Below are 19,272 nucleotides of genomic sequence, written 5' to 3'. Positions count from 1 at the left end.
AAATAAATAAAATAAAACTTAGAGGCATGCAGTCACAGTTTCATAACAGTACTGACCCAAGACGAAAGAGGGAGACTTTGCTTTTGCTATTCAGGAAACACTTATCCTTTGCCGATATAAACAAATCTGGGGGGAAAAATTCTCTCTTTTGTGTTTTAATATTTGGTACAGAGACTCTGGCATATTTTGAAAGTTAACAAATGAATAATACATAGGAGTGGGGGCTTTTAAATCTAAAACATAGGTAGAAGATAAATCATGATCCATCAGAGAATTTTTTTTAAAAAAACCCAAAAAACCTAATTTGTCACAGACCTTCTGGTGCCTCCCAGTTGCAAGGAGTTTTGGAAAGAATGCTACACTAAACAAACCTTGTTTGAACTATCAAAATTCTTATACCCTCAAGCTAGAGCATACAGTCAGGACAACTGGGCAGTAGGTTACTTGAACCTTTAGACCAAGATGCACTCCAGGATAATGTCCACAGGTGAAACTTCTAGGAGAAAAATGCAAGTTGTTCTGAGGTATTCAGCAGGAATTAAACATTAAAAATACTGTACTATTATAGCTTGCATACAATTTTGTGAATCTAGATGTAGTTATTGTCAAAAAACCCAGATAGCTTCCTAGACTTTCCCAACATAGTTTTAATAACTTCTGCAACACTGAAACTAGAGAGAATATATCAACTAGTGCAAGGGTCTCCAAACTATTGCCCACGTTGCCATTTTGTCCAGCCCGTTCCCTTCAGCCCACACATGTGTGTGAGGACACACACATTCCTGTTCCTTCTGCCCTCAAAAACTTTGGAAGTATCCAGTATGGTCCTCACTGTGAAAATTTTGGAGACCTCTGAACTAGTGTGTATGTGTAGCCAAGCTGAAACTAACAGTTTCAAACAGAAACTAAAAATGACACTAATGCAATTTTCAAGTTGAGATATTTAAACACTGGTTTCACCAGTTCCGTCTCTTCTCGCTTGTGGTTGAGTGGGGATTCAAACTCAGGTTTCTTGAGCCTTAGTCCATCACTGTACAGTACTAATACCATGCTATGAAAAACAAAGTGCAATGGCATATACAGTGGTGCCTCGCTTAACGAGTGCACCGTTTAACAACGAATCCGCATAGCCACACGTTTTTTGCGATGTTTTGGGAACAGCTGATAGGCGGTTCCAAAATGGCCACCGGTCAACAAAATGGCCGCCCACAGCGTTTTCGCGCCCTGCCCTCGCTTACCGGGCAGCGAAAATGGCGGTCAGATGGAGGATTCCCTGCATAGCGGTGAGTTTTTCCCCAATGGGGTTTTCCCCCCTCATAGCGACAAATCCGGATAGCGACATTAATGCTGGAACGGATTAACGTCGCTATGCGGGGCACCACTGTATGCCAGAAAAATCGGAAATGGGTTCTTTAAGCCAATACAATCATTGATTTTAATTAGCAAGAAAAAAGGCCAATTTAAAGTTTTGCCAGTGAGACTTCATGTATTTCATCATGCAATACAATGTTGAATCACTCAATCATGTCACCTCATAATTAAATCTGGTATGAACTGCAGTGTTTTCACCTTATAACTAGCCCTTGCATCTTTATACATTTTGCGTATCTATAGATAAAATGGTTGAAATCCTATTTGTCTTATGCATTCATGGTACTGCAATCACAGAAGTCACAGTGAATAATGAGATCCAAGACATATAACTGGCAAACAAACAAGCCCCATTTTAGTTAGCTACTGTTATTTCTACAACTACTGTACATATGGAAAAAAAATACAATTTTGTACATATTTAAAATAGCCACACACAGTGTGTGTGTGGGGGGGGTTATAACCAATACTCAAAGTGCTTTTGAAGTATGGGAATACACTGGAATACAGTGGTGCCTCGCATAGTGACGTTAATCCGTGCAGCAAAAATCGCTGCTAAGCAATTTCGTCGCTATGCGATTTAAAAAAGCCCATAGAAACGCATTAAAACCTGTTTAATGCGTTCCTATGGGCAAAAAACTGACCTTAAAGCGAAGATCCTCCATACGGCGGCCATTTTCGCTGCCTCTAAAGCGAGGAATCCGCATGAAAACACAGTGGGCGGCCATTTTTTTACCCGGTGGCCATTTTGGAACTGCCGATCAGCTGTTAAAAAATCATCGCTTTGTGATGATCAGTAAGCGAAACAGGGAACCGATCATCGCAAAGCAAAAAAACCGCATAGGAAACATTGCAATGCGATCGCATAAAGTTCATCGCTATGCGGTTTTGTCGTTAAATGGAGCGCCCGTTAAGCGAGGCACCACTGTACTTCATATTTTTGTCTTTCCTCTGTTGCTTCTCTCCCATGACTGACAAGCATATGCAACAGCTAACAGAGATAGTATAACTATTTTCTGTGAGTAACTATAGGGTTAATGTGAAATACAGTGCAGCCTCGCTTAACGAGCGCACCGTTTAACGACGAATCTGCATAGCGATCGGTTTTTACAGATGGCTAATGCGATCGCATTGCGATGTTTTCAATGGCAAAACATCACATTGCGATGATCGGTAAGCGTTTCGCTTACCGATCTTCGCACTGCGATGTTTTTTAAAACAGCTGATTGGCGGTTCCAAAATGGTCGCCGGACGCCCAAAATGGCCACCGCAACCAACCGCTTACCGAGGGCGCGAAAATGGCGGCGCTATGGAGGAACTTCGCTGAACGGTGAGTTTGGGGCCCCATAGGAACACATTAAACAAAGTTTAATGCGTTTCTATGGGTTTTTTGATCCGTTTAGCGATGTTTTTGCATAGCGACGATTAATCCGGAACGGATTAACGTCGCTATGCGGGGCACCACTGTAATCTAGTGAGTAAGCACATTAACTGCAGACCTGATATCAAAACCAGGACAAAGAATCCTGTTGGGATTTACGTGTGTGCAATTGAAACTGTGTAATTCACCTGGACAAATTGCTGATAACAAAGCACCTGTTGCATTATTAGGTGTGTATCTGTTATTCAAATCATTCCTGTGCCTCATAACATGACTGGTGCTCACTAGTTAGTAACAATTTGCAAGTCTGCTTCATGCAATTTGTGAGTTTTTATATTTTTGTTTGTTTTGGTATTGGCTTTAACTTACTGTTAACTGCCCAGACTAGTGCTTTTGCATTAATGGGGCAGTATACAAATGTAATAAATAAATATATAAACAAACATTTTGAAGACCAAACACTTTTCCTTCTAGTCTAGAGATTAGTCCTGTAGTTAATGTGCTCACTCTAAGATTTTTTTCATATTAACTCAATAGTTTCAGAAAATGGACAATTTGTTTACTTTTTAAAAAAGTAAAAAGATCCACATTTGTATAAACAAAAGTTCTTGACACTGCTTCAAATCCTGTTGTTTAGAGAAGGTTAAAGTTAGAGGAGGCCGAATGAGTTAGTCGGGATTTGGTAAGTCAATTCCTTAGAAAATTCCACTGTTTCAATAGACCTACTCTAATTGTAACTTACTATGCCATGCAACAGGATTTCAGCCAGTAATGATCCCTTCTCCAGGTTAAAGTGAGACTGTTTTAAACTGAGTAAGTCTGAACCAAACCATCACTATTTCTGTCTGTTACAGAAACAAAATACATCACAGGCATTTTTCACTTTCTGCTAAGACATCTTAAATTTAAGGACTGTTTAAAATACTGTTTATGCTCATATTAAGCATTTACACAATTTATTTGTGAAGGCTTTCACGGCCGGGATCTAATGGTGGTTGTCGGTTTTTCAGGCTCTTTGCCCGTGTTCTGAAGGTTGTTCTTCCTAACGTTTTGCCAGTCTCTGTGGCTGGCATCTTCAGAGGACAGCACTCTGTGCTCTCTGGTGGAGTGTTGTCCTCTGAAGATGCCGGCCACAGAGACTGGCAAAACGTTAGGAAGAACAACCTTCAGAACACAGCCAAAGAGGCCGAAAAACCCACAACAACCATTTACACAATTCTTTACAATGGAAACTATACACCACAGGCCAGCAACAAACTCTGAAAAACAGCCTTTGATTGAACTCTTTTTACTCTGGATTATTTCCTCACCCATCTAATTCCAGAAAATGGGCTAAACATATAAAAATGACTAAATATGAGTTACCTGTTTCACAAAACACAAATCAGAAACTAGATCCACGTGGTGCTGATGATACAGCAACATAAAGTAGCAGTAAACAATAGAAAACTATTTGCTTTACAGATTTTGACTATGGGAACAGCAGAAAGTGAATAGCAATGCAACTTTTTGTAATTAAAAGTGGGTGCATATTTAACTAAGGTTTTCAGAAAAAATGTTTAGCTTTCAGCTCATTAACTTTTAAAAGGCATTCTATTTCTTTAAAAAAAACTTCATCTATACTAACTACAGTGGTGCCTTGACTTATGAACGCCCCTACCTATGAACATTTCCACTTACGAGTAGCTCTGCTCACAAAATTTTGATTCGACTTGCAAGCAGAACTTCAACCTAAGAACAGAAAAAGGCAGGGGGGGGAAGGCGTGAAATTCAAAGCCTTGGCGGCAAAGAGGCTGGTTTTGTAGCTCTTTTGCCCCAATGGTTAGAGAAGGGGGTCAGGGAAGTTTTTTACTCCTGCAGTGCAGGAGAAAGGGGGGGGGGGCTCCACAAGGCGCAGGAAGCCGGTGTGCTCCCTGCCTACCCCTGGTGTGGGTCTACTCATGAGTAAGGGCAGGCAAAGGCATGGGTCTACTCATGAGTAAAGGCAGCCAAAGGCACTGGGCTGAGGCTTGTGGGTCAGAGGGGCTCCTTCCTGGATGGGGCATGCAGCGGTGTGGTGCAGGAGGCAGCTCCCCACTTGGGAATGAGTGCCATCGGAGGAGGCTTCGGTCTGCTGCTTTTTCCTTTTTATTTATTTAACTTATATGCTGCCCATTTTACCCAAAGGTCTCTGGGTGGCTTTTTAGAAATTGCTGGGTGGGTTTTGGCTGAGGGGTTATATGTTTCTGTGCTCTGTTGTTTTTTGTAGCCCCAGTATGGGGATTGTTCGATGGGGGGGGGGGCTTTTTTTTTTGCAGCCTTCTAAGATTGCTGTTTATTTTTGGTTGTTTTTTTTAAAGCCCCATTGCCTTCCAATGGGGCTTTCTGTGTAATTTATATTTTGGGTTTTTTTTTTAAATGCTGGAATGGATTAATAACATTCCCATGCATTTCAATGGAAAATGGTGCTTCTACTTACGAGCATTTCCAATTAACAGCATTCCCATACGGATTACGTTCATAAGTCAAGGCACCACTGTACCTGACTTTAAATGTAACTTCTATTTTGGGTTATCTTTTTATTATGTTAATTATGCTAGAATCCCCGTATTTTATTTGGGAAAGCGCCAGGTTCCTAAACTTTTAACTCTAAGCCTCTTTATCTGGAATTCAAATCTTAACCGAAGTCAGATTCAAAAATTTCAGTCTGAAGCACTGTTACTTGGAAGTAAGCATCGTTAGCTAAACAGGAGTCGCTTTTGAATAAAGATGCCTCAGACTGCAACTATGCGATCTCTCTAAAGCAAAAACCTAGGGGGAGAAAATCTATTTTCTTACGCTAGCTAAGAAGTTAACACGGGCGGCAGGGCCTGTCTTCTTTTAATTTCCTCGACTTTTTCGGCTACAAGCCAATCGGAGCGAGGTCAGACAGACTCCACAGGATGAATGATGGGCCACAGAGGAGGGCCGCGATTCTCAGGTGAGAAACGGGGGAGGGGGAGCTCTAGGCCGCGACGAGGCCTCGGGAGGGGCCGGCCGGGAGCCTCCACACGGTAGAGCACGAAGGCCCGCCCTCCCAGCCTGAAACAACGCAGGTTGTTTCCGAGGATGAAGAGCCCTCTTCCCACCCCTGCCCGGTTTGGGGATACTAACGTCTCCGGCCTTCCTGGACGTCGTCATGACGAGCCGTTGAGAAATGGACAAGCTCCCTCCCGTTGCTGCTCCTGCCGCCGTCACCGCCCCTTCTTCCCTCCCCCTCAGACGTGTGTCCCCGGCTGTCTAACCAAGTGCCTGTTCCTTTTAGCCACGGTTTCTTTTCTCTCCCTCGCCTCCCCCACCTCCAAACACATCGACGTGTAAAGGAGAAGATAAGGAAAGTGAGCAGCCGAAACGGAATCGGTGTAGGGGGGAAGGGTGTGACGGTCCCAGGCGAAGGAGTCGGGGGCCATCTTGGGATCAGGCAGTTCCGCGGACACACTCCCGCCACGGAAGCGGAGGCGGCTCTGCGCCATCCTTCGGGGAGCGACAGAGAAAAGGACCCCACACCGCGAGGAGCGGCAGAAGAGGCCGAGAAATGGAGTTGTTGGGCGGCTGCTACGAGCAGATCCTGTTTGGATTCGCAGTTCGGCCGGGCGAGGTAATGTAAAACAAAACCCCAAAAAAGGAGGGAGCGGGCGGTGGCGCGCCGCAGACTTACCGCGAGGCCCTTTTCCTCACACACAGAGAGACGCGCGCAGCGGGAGCGTCTCCGAAGTCGCGTGGCGCCAACGTGCGCGAGGGAAAGTGCTGCTTCCTTTTGCTCAACGTCTTCCTTCCCAGAAGCCTCCGCGGCGCCTGCTGCCCCGCCCCGCCGGGCGGTGCGCGTTGCCGGCGGCCGAGGTTAGAGTCGCCGCCGATGGAGAGGCGCGCGGTGTCCCGGTTTGAGAGGCCGTTGCTGAGGAACGGGAGCCCTTCTTTGTGTGCGGCCTTTTTAGCTGCCACCGCCCGAAGTCGGAGGCTGAAAAGAGATGGCCCTGCTCGCTCTCTCTGGCGACACGGCAGAGGACCGCCTTGTTCCATGAGTCTCTGTGGACTGGGGGAAAGCCTCCGTTAGCAGACGTTACGCACATATTTTAAGGGGGCTAACTCAGTGGTGGATTTTGGCTCTCAACCCAACCTTTTAGAAAAGATAAATAAATCCCCTTCCTGTCTTCTCCCATTTCTGGGTTGAAGTTTTCAATTTTCAATTTTTTTTTCTAAGTGGTGTAGCGTATCAGCTCTGCCCCAATACAGTTTTTTTAAAAAATAAATCAAACACTTTCTGTTTCTTGGAGCATAGGAAGTGCTTGGTACTCTTAAGAAACAGAAAGTGTTTGATTTCCCAAAATCATGAAGTGGTGTGTTCTTAAGCAACTTAACAATATGGGAAATTGAAAGAGGAAGGCAAATTAAAGCTGCAAGCTCACATTGGTTCATTTCCAGCAATTGCAAACATTGGAAATGAACGAAAATTGAGTGATTTCACCCTCACCAAAAAAGGAAAAGCACCTGATGGGCCCAGAAAGGTGAAAGTAGGAAGTTTCTGAGGATGGGTTGGTTTGCTTCCGCGATAACGTCATGGGATTGCTAGAAAAGGGAGCACACCAGCACATCCTCACAGCAGACAGAACAATGGAATAAACACCTTCTGATCATACCCTAAGTTATTCATCAAAGTGAACAGTTAACATTGGGAGAGTTTGTTTTGTATGGGTTCACCAAATTTGTCATAACTGTCATGGGTTGGTTGCAGTTCATTGCTGTTCTGCCCACCAAAGCAACAATTGATTTGTAGCCGCAAGCAGTAGTTTAGTCATGATCATATGAATAGTATTGTGAAGGAGGAAAGAGGAGTGCGCCGTCCTCCGTGGAAAGTCATACTGTAGAAGAGGCCGAATGTGTAGTAGGAATATTAATTGACATTGAGCAGACGGAAGTAATATCAGAAAAACCAACGGAGGTGTGCCTTGTGGAGGAAGGAGGGGAGGAGCTAGATTTGATAGTTTGGGAGGAGATAAAAGAGGGAGAAAACGTGCGGGCTTTTAGAATCTGTAGGGATGCAAACCCAGAGAGGAGCAAGAGTCGAGGGGTCCAGACTGAACCCATGCTTGGATTTGAGACTTCTGTTGTATGTTCGAAGAGATATCATTTGTTAGACGACCGTATGTTACAGGATCCGTTTGATCCGAAGGAACTAAGTTTTGTAAACAATAAACCTTCTAATGTTGGATTTTATGATGAGCCTCCGACTCTTTTTCCCGCCTTCACCACTAGTGCCCCCCTGGCTAGAGAAGAACTTCCTTACAAGTATGTTGGACCAAAAATTAATTTACGTAAGCAGAGTTGTCTACTTTTGGAAGATGCCATATTCAGTTCCTTGGGAATCCACATCCACCCACCTGTGCTGTGCTTTATCAGCAAGGTTCTCCAATTGTAGCATTAGAGAATAAAGGAATATATTTGTTAATTCAATTTCTGCTGACTCAATTACACATGCCTAAACATGCTCTCAACCCGTTTTTAAACATAGATATGTTTTGGCCTCAACATGTTGTCATCTCCTCAAATGGAGGTGACAGTTTTTGATAGATGTAAAAAAATTAGGAAAATTTCAGGGGGTAAGTTTGAAAGTTTAAAAAATTGTGTTTAGAGTTCTCTATGGAGATTGTGGGTCAATTTAGCAATGTGTTGAAAGATTGTGTCCCCCCCAAGCTCCTGGGGCTCCCCTTTTGAAAAAAGAAGTAATGGCTACTAGAGGGCATAATGGGCCTTTTTTGTTTTTAAATTATTTTAGAAGTTAAAGTATTTTTTTTAATTTATTCTTGAGTTAACAAATATCCATTGCAGCCATCTTTACTGTACATAATCACTGAATTAAAAACTTTAAATCTTAAGCACACAAAATAGGTTATTTAGTTACACCCCTTTAGTCCCAAGTCTTTCCACATACAGCCAGCAAGTCTAAAGCTTGCTGAGATCACCTTCCTGATATAAACAAATAGCAAATATTTATCCGGTTAGACTGGTCTGTTAAGCATTTATTATTTTTTATTTCTCTTCAGACCTGGGAAGCTGTTCCTGATTTCACTCACCATGCCCACAGTGCTTCATTGTCAGCTGTGGCTGTGAATGACAGATATGTAGCCACTGGTAGCAAGGATGAAACCATACAAATCTATAATATGAAAAAGAAAGTGGAATACGGGGCGTTGATGCAACACAATGGTAAAGAATTTATCTTCCCTGTATTAGCTGAATAAGATGGAACTGTGATATGTGTTAATGAATGTTGATTTTGGTGAGAACTTAATTATAGACAAATTTGAATAGAATTAAAGATACATGCCTTGGTACAGAGTCTGCTTGCATTTTTGGGAATATCAATGAGATCTTGGAGCAACAAAGAGAATTCAATGTGTGATGCTTCATTCATTACTGTGGCAGTGAGAACTGTTCCAATGAATGCAGAAGTCTGGTCAGGCATATCTCCTTGTACCAGCTGAATTGTCTGTGGAATTCTGGACCAAGGACGTTGGCTGTAATTCACCACATGAGTAAACACACTCATTGTATGTATCTGAAATATCAATTTTTAATTATAAATATATGTGAAAGTAAACACCATGCACATAAACTCCAAGTAAGTGGTGCTTATAACAGCAGTATTTTAATGCATCAGTTTTCTACGTTTATTATTATTATTATTATTATTATTATTATTATTATTATTATTATTATTATTATTATTATTATTATTATTATTATTATTATTATTATTATTATTATTATTATTAGTTAAAGTATTAATAAATATCCCGCCCATCTGATACGTCAGTATCACTCTGAGCGGCTAACAACATATATACGATTACAGTAATATAAATCTAAAATATCAAGTAGCATAACATAACAAAATCATAAATAATAGATAGATAAGGAAAAATAATAATAAACTAAATTGGGTTAGATGCTGGCAGGAGGGAAGGCCTTAGCATAGAGCCATGTTTTTAGCTGGGTTTATATATATGTAAATTTACAGGAATTATATAAGTGTAGTTACAGAATTTTCATTTTTAAACAGAGGCAACAAACTTTAGTTCAGAATGTCTCTCCTACATTAAATAAAATGAACATGTTCATTTTCAGGCACCATAACCTGCTTGGAATTCTATGGAAGCGCACATCTGTTGAGTGGAGCTGAAGACGGTGTCATGTGTATTTGGAATACAAAAAGATGGGAATGTTTGAAGTCCATTAAAGCACACAAGTAAGTTTTGTTCTCTACTTTCTCTTTAAACACTGATTTCACAACCTACCTTCCTGCTCCTTCCTTACAACATCCCAAACACCCCTTCTGAAAAGCTGTCTAAGAGAGCTAGAGGACCCTCTTGAATGGCATGGTGCAGAGGACTGTAGTGGGTATTGAAAAGTGGGTGGAGAGGGATGTGGCATCTGTTTCAAAACTTTACTCATACTACATTGCAGTAAAACAAGATCTATAGGAAGGTTTTGATGTCAGAAGGCAAACTTGTTGGGAGTTTAAATATTAGATATTATTAAATATGTTAGTAATGATTAAACGTATCTAATATGTACAGGGGAGTTGTGAATCACAGCTTTTTTTTTAAATTAGAGGACACGTGACATCTCTTTCCATTCATCCTTCTGGAAAATTGGCTTTGTCAGTGGGAACAGACAAGACGTTGAGGTGAGTCAAAAGGCTTCAGAAATTGGTCATAATATTATTGTAAAGTTATAGTCTTTACAAGAAATTCAATTAAGAATTCGGTTTTGAGAAAGTAGCTTAGTAGTAAACTAAATACTATTAAGGTTATTACAACATACACTTTTGTTGACTAATATCAATTTGGTGGATTCTAGTGTATGAAATGTTATTACTTAATGCATGTTTACTTTTTTTACAGAGCTAGAAGACCTTTTTCTAAAATCAAAATCTTAATTTTAACATCCTTTTGTTTCTTGTGCAATGAATGTTGGATTGTAGTACTGTTTTTAATTTGCAGAAATTTTAGTTCATTACAATCTTACATTTACTATGCTAGTTTACTTGGTAAGGGAGAAATAGCAAAAGCTCAGCAACAATGACTGTTCATTCTCATAACTGGTGTCATTAGAAAATGTTGCACATTTATTTCAGAGTAGACCAGCTCTCCAGTATTCTTTCATTCCCTGACCAGCAGAGCTCAAACTGTCTCCTACCCTGTCAACCAACTTTACACTGTCAGAATGCATGCACACATACTTTTTTTCTGGGTTTTTCTGGATTTACAAAAACATCTAGCTTGCACACTGAAAACAGTAGGAGCAAGCAAATTAGTCACTCACGTTACAGCTGGAAAATACAGGGAGACCCAGTAGTTTATTATTCAATGCCTCCATTCTTGTTGGGTTTCACATAATGACCTTACAAGCCCCCTGCCTGTAAATGCATTTTCAGATTTCCTGAACTAAAATCTGATAAGGATTTTATGGAGATCTTCTTTATGTTGATGTTTTTCAGAACATGGAATCTTGTAGAAGGGAGATCTGCATTCATAAAAAATCTAAAACAGAGTGAGTATATATCTTTTACTGAGCTTACTTCATTCATTCATTCATTCATTCATTCATTCATTCGTTCATTCATTCACAGTCGGGTCTTGACTTGAGAACTTAATCCATATTGGAAGGCGGTTCTCAAGTCAAAAAGTCTGTAGGTCAAGTCTCCATTGACCTACAGTGCATTGAAAACCGATTAATCCCGTAACAGGCCGTTTTTGTTCCATTTTGGTTTTTTTCTGGTCTGTAAGTCAATTCTCAGGCTGCAAGTCAAACCTAAATTTTGCAGCCAGAGAAGTCTGTTACTCAAAAAGTCTGTAAGTCAAGGGTCCACTGTATCATATTCCACACTTACCTATTACATTGGTATTCTGTCAAGGCACCTACACAGCACAATTAAAAATAAGTTAAAGCAAATAAAAAGCAAATGAAAACATATTAGTAAAATTGTTAACAACATCAGTTAAAATCATGGTGATCTAAACATTTTTACCATGACAAGAACGGAAGGTGGTTCACAACAAGATTAAAAATCAGTACAATGAGACTCAAATTAAGAAACAAAAAATTGTAATGTTGAATCACATTTTAATAAATTATAATGTTTAAATAATATGGAATGAAGAGTCAGGTTAAAACTGCATACTGTGAACAATTGTTTGAAGCATATCAAGAATCTTTTGTATAAGAGAAATAAGTCTTCTGAATCTTTGTCTGAGGGAGATGTTCTTTGACATTGCAAGCATATTATTAATGGAAAACGGACAATACAATGCTTTCCTACCTCTTCATTAGAACACTGGCCTAAATTCTCATGTAGTTATGCCAGCAGACTACAGCAGCGAATTGCCTCAAGGAGGAAACCACCGTAGACATGTGCCTCCTTCACAGGGGCTGAACCTAATGATCCATAGGGTCCCTTCCAGCTCTGCTGTTCTAAGATGATGATGACAATGATATGCTGTGTACTGCATACAACAGATAATATTTATAGTGATTTAATTTGAAGAAGTTTGTTCTAAATATTACACCTTTTAATAATGTGCCAGCAAAACTACATGAGAGGAGTTTGTTCATTATTTTTCTCCTGTGCTTTCAATTCTTGTTTTACACATTTTTTAATATATATTTCCTTTAGATGCGCATCTTGTTAGATGGTCACCTAGTGGTGAGTTGTATGTGGTGGTTATAGCTAACAAAGTGGACCTGTACAAGCTTGAAACTGCTTCTATCTGTGGCACCATTGTTACAGAAAAGAGAATATCTTCTGTCAAATTTATTACAGTAAGTAGATTTTTTTTCAAAATAGCTAAAGAGTTTTAAATAAGTGGAATTTCATCTATTTCTTACAGTCTTTTTTCTTTTAGGATTGCATACTTGCCATTGCAGGAGATGATGAATTTGTACGATTATTTGACTGTGAGTCACAGAAGTGCCTTTGTGAACTGAAAGCTCATGAAAACAGGTATTTTCTGTTAGTTACATAATAAGAATATATATGCTTTAGCTTAATCTTTGTATCCTTTACAATATAACTTGGGTTATTTGGGTTGTGTTCTGTGGCAGCATATATATTTTCATTAAGAAGGTACCCATGTTGACTGATCTGAATATGAATAAATTAAATATTTGTTCATTGTCCTCTCTGAAACCAGTAGTGCCGTTTAACTGTTGCTGTGTTAGTACTATTAAATATTACTATAAATTGTAGCACATATGTTGTGCATTAATAGAATTTTGTTTCACAGTAGTTGCACATTACTTTGACAAAACCTGACATAACCTGTTGAATATTACCAGTTTTCCAAATACTTTCTGAATGGTTGTTAATGTTATTATGATATTTAGTTTCAACTGTTGATCCACAGAATAAAAGAAATCTACTGTATCGAAAAAGAAGGCTTACATGTTCTGGTGACAGCATCAAGTGATGGATATATTAAGATGTGGAGTATTGATCTTGACAAGGTTTGTATATTACTGAGCTCATTGCCTAATTCATAGAATAATACCTAGGATTGTATTCAATATTATATTAGAAAAATGTACGAAATGCAGTGTTTTTATATAGCACTCCATAGTGCAGTGCACTCTCTGGGTGGTTTACAGTAACGCATATAAGAAGGAAGAAATAAGTACAAAACAATATACAGATACAAATTGACAAATCAATCAGTCAACCAATAGAACCACTAACTAGCTAACTTATCTTTAAATAAATAAAGAACGTAAAACAACAGTGGGTATCACAGGTACAAGAACTAATAAAAGGCAGCTTTAAATAATTCTGTTTTTACTGACTTCTTAAAGACTACAAGAGAATGATCCTGGTTAACCTCTGCTGGACATTTATTCCTGAGGTGTGGTGCCACAACTGAGAAAGCCTGGTTTCTGGCATTTACTCTTTTGGCTTCCCTTGGTGCTATTGTTTTTAACATCCTAAACTGTGAAGAATGGGCTGGACAGGTAGCTATTTGAAGAGAAAAGATTCCAGCAAATATTGAGGTCCTAAACTGCTTAGGTGATGACCATGGAAACTAACAGGGAGCCTATGGAGATGCACCAAGACTGGAGAAATATGGTCATACCTGTTGGTACCTCAGTAGACTGGCCACCGCATTTTGGACCTGTTGAAGTCTCTCTACTGACTTCAAAGGCAGCCCTTCATAGAGAGCATTACTGCAGTGTATTCTGAAGATTACCAAAGCATGAACGACTGTTGTTGGGCATTTCCTCTCCAGGTAGGGGTGCAGCTGGGTACTGCGTCAGAGTTGATGAAAAGCAGTCTTGGCCACAGCAAATACCATGTTTCCCCGAAAATAAAGACAGGGTCTTATATTAATTTTTTGCTCGCAAAAACACAGAGGATGTTTTTTTTTTTCATATACAAGTTACAATCTACAGTGGTGCCTCGCTTAACGAGTGCACCGTTTAATGAAGAATCCGCATAGCGACGCGTTTTTTGCGATCGCTAATGCGATTGCATTGCGATGTTTTGAATGGCAAAACATCGCATTGCGATGATCGTTAAGTGTTTCGCTTACCGATCTTCGCATTGCGATGTTCTAAAAACAGCTGATCGGCAGTTCCAAAATGGCCACCGGAAGAAAAAAATGGCTGCCCGCTCCGTTTTCGCGCCCTGCCCTCACTTACTGGGTGGCGAAAATGGCGGCCGGATGGGGGATTCTTCACATAGCGGTGAGTTTTCGCCCCATAGGAACGCATTAAACGGAGTTTAATGCGTTCCTATGGGTCCCCCCCCCGCATAGCGACAAATCCGATTAGCGATGTTAATCCTGGAACGGAGTAACGTCGCTATGCGGGGCACCACTGTATATTTATTCAAATACAGTCATGTCTTCTGGTTGCTGCACAGTGATGGAGGGCGTGGTTTCACTTAACTGGGGTATATTTTTTTCAGTAGGGCTTGTATTACAAGCATCCTGAAAAATCATACTAGGATTTATTTTCAGGTTAGGTCCTATTTTCAGGGGAAGTGGTATCTATAAAGAGAGCTGAGTCCGAGAATTAACAGCCTTGGCCAGCCACTTAGCCAGAGTCAGCAAATTTACTTTCACTTGACTTATACTTTTCTCCAGTTTTTGTCCTTGTTTAGTATAGACGAAGGCAGACAGTTTTGAATATCAAAACCATTTATAGTTTTTTGTCTAAAGTTGATCAGTTGCTTATTTTTAACATAACAAATTCAAAATAAGAACAATCATAACATCACTGCTTCATTTTATTTTTAAGTAAAGTTGGTTCAGCCCCGAACACAGTTCAAATTTTTCATGTGGCCCCCCTATAGAAATTAATTGCCCACCCCTGGACTAAGGTGTAATAACAATAAACATTAGCAGAATTTTCCATCCTTCATGTTACTATCATTTTGGGCACATTGGGTAATTTTCTTTGTTTTTAGGGGTTAAAATATATTAGCTTGGCTGATCTCATTAGTTCATCTTTGTGTCATGCCGGGCTGCTTTCCCAGGCAGATTAATAAAAAGGTGCTTGCGGCTACACTTGGGAAATTTAGCTATTACTAGAAGAGGAGGGTGTTGCGTACTCTAGTTTTGCTGCTTCACTCCACTACCCCATCATGTTTCTTGCAGATCATAGCATGAGGGTAGGAGGGGCAATTGTTCCCTCTCTGTGCCCCTCCTTCCCAGTTTCCATCAATGTCCAAAACAGATGGATTTAGAAAGTGTAAAACATGATTAGCCTGAGCCCTGTCCATTGCTTGGTCAAATTGCTATGTCTCTTTAGGACTTATGGCTGTTGTGCTATGAGGGGTCTGTTTTGTGGTCCTGACTGTATTAAGATTTAAGAATCCATTAAAAATGACAGTATAGCTCTTTGGTCAAGATTACTCTTTGTCTCTATATATAGTTGTGCTAGCATTTCAAGAGACATCAGTTTTTTTTTAAAGGAACCTATTGGAAATATAACCTATTCCATCGATTGGTCATTCATTTGCATTGCTGCTATCGTTACCTTCACAAGACTTTTTATGATTCATGGATTTGGTTATGGAAACCTGTTGTTTTGGAAGCTGATGCCATACTAAATGAGTTAATCTTAAATGTAGTATGGATCTGCTTAGCTGCTGCAAAGTAACATTACGTTTCTGAAATACACATAAAACTATCCCTCTTTTTTTCCAGATTAAGAATGCCCCATCATTGCTATGCGAAGTCAATACTAAGGCGAGACTCACGTGTCTCGCTGTGTGGCTCAAAAGGAATTCTGAAACAAAGGAGACCACTACTGATGCCTCAGCATCTTCATCTCAAGGTACCATAATACTTATTTGAAGTTATCCTGGTTCAGTGATATCTGAAAACAGATCATTTAATTATTGCATGTATAAATGTAACTTCCTTTTTTTCCAGTTCATGAAGCAGAACAACCATTGATTAAGAAGAAGGAAATTGGTTGGACTAGTCACGAAAAGCCATCAGATAGAGATAGTCAAGATGCCCCCATTAAAAGAAAAGTTCCAGATGTATATCAAAAGAAGAAAAAAAGATTAAAATGAATTCATGTTCAGTATCACACTTAATATATAACAAGTTTTATCTTTCATTTTCAAAACTTTTTTCTGTTTAAAACGGCATGACATTTCATTTATGATTATTTGATTTATTAATATGAAAAGTAACAATTTTATTTAATTTAAACGATTGTCAGAGTTTGTATTTTCAGGGGAGAATATCTTTCAAATAATTTTTTTAAAAAAATCTGAAACTTCACATTTCGGTAGTAGTTAAATTTGTTTGGTAAGCTGTTAATTTGATCCTGGAGCTTATGGATGCATTTTTTAAATTGAAGTTTGTTTAATTCTATTTTGATGTAACACCTGTTGAAGTCAGATGGGGCATGCCTAAATACAGAAGGAGGTGCATATAGAACCATGTATAAATTATCACCAGTGTGACTCCATTTGTTGTCATGTGCCATCAAGTTATGTCCAGCTTATTGCGATCATGGTACAATGTTCAAGGTATGTGATATATTCAAACAGTGGTTTATCAGTGCCACACATCTCCAGTAAGGTTCCATAGCCAAGAGAGGTTTTGAACTTGGATATCTTGAGCTCTAAGCTGGCCATAAAGTATGTCAAGTATCTGACTGAAGAGCCAAAAGTGTTGGGAGTTAGGTCCACCACTGTGCATCCAAGGAGAAGAGCCATTTTGTGTGGCTTTGGGCAAGCTGTACAATCCCAGGACACCCTCAGAAGAAGGGAACCATAAACCAATTCTGAATATTCTCTACCTACAAAACCTTGAAAAGGATCATCAAAAGTCAGAATTGGCATGATGGCACATTACCATCATCCTCTCCTGAGCTGCAGTCTGTCACTGTACCCACTGCACCATGCTGGCAGCTCTTATTTCTAAAACTTCTGTAATCTGTTATGTTAATGGAACAATTATGTCTCAAATACCAAAAGCTCACTAGTATACTTTCTTCAAAGTACTTTTACAGGTGCCAAATTGTATATTTTGTTTTCCAAATCCTTTTCTATTTCTTGCTGTTTGAAACAAAACATTCACTTTTAATTAGGAAATTGTGGCTTAAATCCTGTTTCTTAATTATGCATGCAGAAGGCAAACAGCATACCAGTTGCTTTTCACTGGCAATGAATGAGTTGCCATTAGAATTCTTGGGGGCATGTACACCCACTGCCTTGGTACATGCTTGAGAATCCCAGTGGGGCCTTGTTAATTGCTAGCCAGAAGCCATTGGAAGGTACTGCATCCCTATTTGTGTTCCACATGCATAACTAAACAAGGACATTGGCCTGTATATTTAGGTAGTTTGCTGGTCTGTTTGCTCCAATAAGGAACAGACTTATTTGTACAAAAAATATATACATGGAGCCCCTTTTCTACTTTGAAAAGACTATCCAAGTATTGACTATAAAGCAAAGCAGTATAGCTAAAACTTTCATAGTCACTAATACTTACGGTGTGGGATGCCTATCACAGGCACATCCACCAAGGAACATTACCAGTAGCCCGATTCTTCTTGCATTAAAATGAGTGATAAATTTGTAGTTCTTTATATTTCTTGGGTTACTGCTTCCATCCCTCTTCGCGTTTGGTTTTGCTGGCTAAAAGTAATGAGAGATGAATAGTGGAAAATTTTAAACTGCCAGATGTTGCGCATCCCTGCACCAGTTGGGATGGATATTAATTTTGCAAAATGATATCATAAACATGTAATGTGGCAAAACTGGATTGACTAGTGTTTAGGACCACATCTTTCTGCCATTGCTAGGAGCAGAAATGTTTCATGAAAAAAATTTATTCGCATACAGTAAGTGAATTGGCTTCTAGATTCATCTGAATACTAGGTTTAAGAGGCTTACACGTTGAGTGGAAGACATCCTGCAGATACATTTATGACTTCATGAACCACAAAATAGTAATAAAAGATGTAGCCAAACTGTAAAAAAACTAGGAACAAAAGTTTAAGAAGAAGGCTCAAATATAATACCGTAGTACCACAGCTACAATAGTGCCTCGGTTTACAAACGCCTCGGTTAATGTAATTTTCAGTTTACAAATGGAATTCTATTGAGAATAATGCCTCAGTTTACAATTTTTTCCTGCAGTACAAAGGAGGCTTCCCCAGGATGCATCGTGCCTGGAGGGTTATAGTGCAGCCCTATGGTTTTCCTGTGACAAACCGCATTTCAGTTTACAAAGTTTTCGCATTACGTAATGTCCTGGAGAACACATTAAATTATGGTTTAGGTCTTAACGTTGGTGGGATGCCTAGAAAAAGGACATCTATAACTACATAGAATATATGGGAAGACATATTTACCCTATAAAGTTCTAGCAGTATTAAAAAAAATTAACTGCCATTGTTGTATCCTATTCTTTTCTGGAGAGCTCTAATGCTATAGTTCAGGAGAGGACTACTGTATAACTGGTGTAGATATGGCCAAAATAATTTGAAAGTTGACATAGTTTATTTTTTTCTCAACTGGTTTGTATTTTTATTCTGGCCCAGTGACCCCAATGAGATGTATGTCCTTTTAGGTTCAGTTTGCTAGTTTAGTTGAAATGCTAAGTGACTAGTTCTGGGGTTTTCTTGTTATGTGTTAATGACTGTGACTGCAGTTCTATGTATACTTGTAAATGGGCATACTGGGGTTTATCAATAATTAGGGGTAGCATTACATTGTGGATAGCAAAATACCTAGGTGCTGTCTTGAAAATGAGATGTATAATATGCAAAAGAAGAGCTGCACACACGTAAAATTTATTGGTTTTCTGGATTTTTTTATTACAACAATATTGTAGCCACTGCTGTGCTTTGATATTTCTAACTGATTTCTTGTCCAATTTATGCATACATCATGCATACATGACACCCACCTCCTTTATACTTTATACATTTTTGGTCCATTTTATCTGCCTGAAATAAAAACAGACCTTTTGTATTTTCCA

The 19,272-nt window shown here is 39.5% G+C and overlaps 2 protein-coding genes across 19 annotated transcripts in view; one reads left to right on the top strand and one right to left on the bottom strand.

Moving 5' to 3' along the window:
* Positions 1-6,563, bottom strand: part of LOC110089286 (tRNA selenocysteine 1-associated protein 1) — a 19,412-nt gene extending 12,849 nt beyond the window's left edge. For 10 of the 17 annotated variants that reach the window (XM_078393452.1, XM_078393453.1, XM_078393457.1 and 7 more), the window contains exon 1: positions 5,885-6,004. The gene's annotated coding sequence lies outside the window, so the exon portion shown is untranslated. Of the gene's footprint in view, positions 1-5,569; positions 5,722-5,884; positions 6,005-6,428 lie in introns of those variants that run through there. The other 7 variants (XM_078393454.1, XM_072998628.2, XM_078393458.1 and 4 more) reach the window with 3 other exon arrangements.
* Positions 6,105-19,272, top strand: PAK1IP1 (PAK1 interacting protein 1). 2 transcript variants are annotated; one of them, XM_020812226.3, is made up of 10 exons: positions 6,105-6,368; positions 8,812-8,974; positions 9,896-10,016; positions 10,383-10,457; positions 11,271-11,323; positions 12,447-12,592; positions 12,676-12,773; positions 13,177-13,276; positions 15,973-16,102; positions 16,201-19,272. In XM_020812226.3, the coding sequence occupies exons 1-10, from the start codon at positions 6,306-6,308 to the stop codon at positions 16,344-16,346; spliced, it is 1,095 nt and encodes a 364-aa protein (XP_020667885.3). In that variant the 5' UTR covers positions 6,105-6,305; the 3' UTR covers positions 16,347-19,272. The 2 variants fall into 2 exon arrangements, with proteins under 2 accessions (XP_020667885.3, XP_072854727.2); XM_072998626.2 differs by lacking the exon at positions 6,105-6,368 and adding an exon at positions 6,588-6,610.

Source organism: Pogona vitticeps, chromosome 4 (genome assembly GCF_051106095.1).
Source record: "Pogona vitticeps strain Pit_001003342236 chromosome 4, PviZW2.1, whole genome shotgun sequence".
Classification (NCBI taxonomy): domain Eukaryota; kingdom Metazoa; phylum Chordata; class Lepidosauria; order Squamata; family Agamidae; genus Pogona; species Pogona vitticeps.
This window is presented reverse-complemented; position numbering and strand designations above follow the sequence as displayed.

Bases quoted from the DNA above. Each gene is read 5' to 3' on its own strand.
- PAK1IP1 (XM_020812226.3), top strand. From the start codon at position 6,306: ATGGAGTTGTTGGGCGGCTGCTACGAGCAGATCCTGTTTGGATTCGCA. The intron at 8,975-9,895 runs GTAAAGAATTTA...GTTCATTTTCAG, and splicing joins GGCGTTGATGCAACACAATG to GCACCATAACCTGCTTGGAA. The intron at 10,458-11,270 runs GTGAGTCAAAAG...GATGTTTTTCAG, and splicing joins GGAACAGACAAGACGTTGAG to AACATGGAATCTTGTAGAAG.